The 2,962-nt window shown below is 46.3% G+C and overlaps 1 protein-coding gene across 1 annotated transcript; it reads right to left on the bottom strand.

Moving 5' to 3' along the window:
* Nucleotides 1–708: 708 nt before the first annotated feature.
* LOC103594913 (zinc finger protein 3-like) lies at nt 709–1,297 on the bottom strand. The gene is made up of 2 exons (XM_008578204.1): nt 1,057–1,297; nt 709–956 (listed from the first exon to the last, which is right to left on the bottom strand). The coding sequence occupies exons 1-2, from the start codon at nt 1,295–1,297 to the stop codon at nt 709–711; spliced, it is 489 nt and encodes a 162-aa protein (XP_008576426.1).
* Nucleotides 1,298–2,962: the final 1,665 nt, after the last annotated feature.

Raw genomic sequence — 2,962 nt, 5'->3', positions numbered from 1 at the left:
CGTGTTTCATTAAAAGATCTTTATCAGGCTTTAATCTTATGAGTGGGAGGTGCCCCCGCATTACACAATAAGAATGTATTATTTTCTGTATTTTTTAAAAAAGGTATGCAACAGAAGAAAATCTTTTTTTTTTTTTTTACCCAAATGTTCATAGCAGCTTTATTCATAATGACTAAAAACTGGAAACACCCCAAATGTCAGTGTCCATCAACAGGTGAATGGACAAACTGTGGTTCATCAATACAGCAGAATACTACTCATAAAATGAACAAACTTCCATTACATGCAACAACTTGGATCATTCTTGCAGATGTTGAATAAATAAAGCCCTACATGAAAAAATACATACAATATAATTCTATTTATATGATATTCTAGAACATGCAAAACTAATCTGTGGTTTTAGACATTAGCACAGTAATTCCCTGTTTCGGGTAGTGAATGGAAGGGGGTGTGAGGGGAATCTTCCAGGTGGGCTGGAAATGTTCTGTTTCTCCATCCAAGTGCTAGTTACATGGGTGTGTTCACTTTCTGAAAATCTACCAACCTGCACACTTACGATCTGTGCTCCTTTCTGCAGAAACATGAACAAATGCCATATAGCACTGGGCCTGATCCACACTGGGCACCTCAGCACCCACACCCTGACATTCCTCCTGGCTCTGGGAGGCACCTGCATGTCAGCAGCCCAACTCCAAGAGCATCTCCTTACTGTGCACACGTTGGTGTGTCTGTAGGTGGACTCTGACTGAACCTTTTCCCGCACACAGCACAGGGATAGGGCTTCTCCCCTGTGTGCACCCTCTGGCGCCTCTTGAGGGCTGAGTGATGCCGAAAACCCCTCCCACAAGCCCCACACTTGTAGGGCCACTCCCCCGTGTGGACTCTCTGGTGGATGTCCAGGTCCTTGCTCCAGCTGAAGCACTTCCCACAGGCCTCACTCCGGAGAGCCTCTCCTCAGTGTGGACACAACGGTGCAGGTAGAGATTGGCTCTCTGACTAAAGCCCTGGCCACATGTGTCACACACATAGGCCTTGTCCCCTGCATGGTCCTACTGGTGTCATAACAGTGCAGAATGTGAGCTGAGGCACAGTTCACATGCTTCACAGGCATGGGCTTCCTTCCTGTGTGGATGCTCTGGTAGATCTGCAGGGCCACCCTGCAGCTGAAGTCCTTGCCATAGTCACAGCACCTGAAGGACTTCTCTCCTGTGTGGATGTGCTGGTGGCTGGAGAGATTGGAGCTATGACTGAAGACCTTCCCACATTCCTCATACATGTGAAGTTTCTTTCTCATGTGATCCTTCTTGAGCCTTCTCAGAGCTGATCCTGAGTTAAAAATTCTGGAACACTCCGTAGACTGGTAGGGCTGTTCTCCTGGGAGGAGCACTGTAAAGTAAAGGCCCGTTTCCTTTCACTGAAAGCTTTTTCACATCCCTCATATAGAGAGGGCTTCTCTCCTGTGGGGGTTTGCTGGTGAATTAGAAGGTTTCTGAGCTGTCCGAAGTCTTGGCCATCCTGGGGACAGCTATAGCCTGGAGATACTCACCAAGAGAAAATCCCATCATTCTCATCCCTGACTCCTGGGGTAAAGAAAATCAGATGACAAAAGTGAGCAGAAGTATTGTCAGAGGCTGCAAGGTACACTGAACACACACTCGGGCAGTATTGATAAGGCAAAGGAGCTTAACTAAATGGAGACGATTTGGACTGCCGGTCTCTGTCCTCCTGTCTTCAAATTTTCACTTGTGCTTCAAGGGGAAGGGGAAGACATTAAGGATCTTTTCCTGAAGAAGAGCTTCTTGGTATTTCCTCCTCCATCCATGTATCCTCTTGTTCATAATGGAAAATCGTTTCTGGTCTGGACAGCAGATGCCCCAATGAGATGCGATTCCTGTAGTTCTCCAACATCACTTCTCTGTATAGGTGCCTCTGAGACGGGTCTAGGTGCTCCCACTCCTCCCAGGTAAAGTCCACAGCCACGTCAATGGATGTCACCAGCTCCTGTAATTTGGGCATTTCCTTCTGTTCCTGAGGAAGGGCAGAGCCCTCGGAAGGCAGCACTGGAACATCTGGAGGGAGTCTCCGGAGGTGTCTTCTCTGCCCAAGATGGAGTTCCTGGGTCCCATCTTCATGTAGTCCTAGCTGCTTTGTTTTCACTGGGGGTCTGGCTGGCAGGAACACAGGGGCCATTTCCTTCTCTTCTCACAGATCTCTGAAGGTCAGCAGATTCCCAAGAGGGCAAAACAGGAAGCTGGGATCAATGAGGACTGAGTCGCATGCCGGCAATCTCCATACCTAGTCTCTGAAGATCCACCCCTACATTTCTAGGTGTCCACCTGGAGGTCTTGGGCACAGAAGCCACCACTGGGCCTTCACTGACTGCCCTCTATCAGGACCAGTCCAGTGCACGGTGCGGTGGAACTGGAAGGCCCAGCTGGATTGTGCCGGGGCTCAAGGACCACAGAAGTAAATCTAATAAAATAATTTTATCAATGTGAAGTAGGCTGATGATGACATTTGTTTTCTGTCATTCACACTTGGGCCCTGCAAAAACACGGATTGTGCCGGGGCTCAAGGACCACAGAAGTAAATCTAATAAAATAATTTTATCAGTGTGAAGTAGGCTGATGATGACATTTGTTTTCTGTCATTCACACTTGGGCCCTGCAAAAACATCATTATTCACACTGTTTTTTGTGCAATGGATAATATATTTAATAATTAACTCTCCACAGTATGTGAAAATTATGCTTCAATGCTAAGTTTTATTTCACATAATAGATTTCATTAATGTGTTTCAGCACACACTATAATTAGTTGATGGGGTTATATTCATAAAGACTTTGATCCAACACAGGATTATGTTCCCTTTAAGACCTTTTCTGTTTGAAATTATCCACTCTGCTGTGCCTAGATTAATCACACACACACACACACACACACACACACACACCTTTTC

Source organism: Galeopterus variegatus, unplaced genomic scaffold (genome assembly GCF_000696425.1).
Source record: "Galeopterus variegatus unplaced genomic scaffold, G_variegatus-3.0.2 Scaffold1643, whole genome shotgun sequence".
Lineage (NCBI taxonomy): Eukaryota > Metazoa > Chordata > Mammalia > Dermoptera > Cynocephalidae > Galeopterus > Galeopterus variegatus.
The sequence above is the reverse complement of the archived record's forward strand: the minus strand, read 5'-3'. Positions and strand labels throughout refer to the sequence as shown.

Coding starts and splice junctions, on each gene's coding strand:
- LOC103594913 (XM_008578204.1), bottom strand. CDS start 1,297: ATGAGAAAGAAACTTCACATGTATGAGGAATGTGGGAAGGTCTTCAGT. Junction 957..1,056: donor TCTGCACTGTTATGACACCA/GTAGGACCATGC, acceptor GTCCACACTGAG/GAGAGGCTCTCCGGAGTGAG.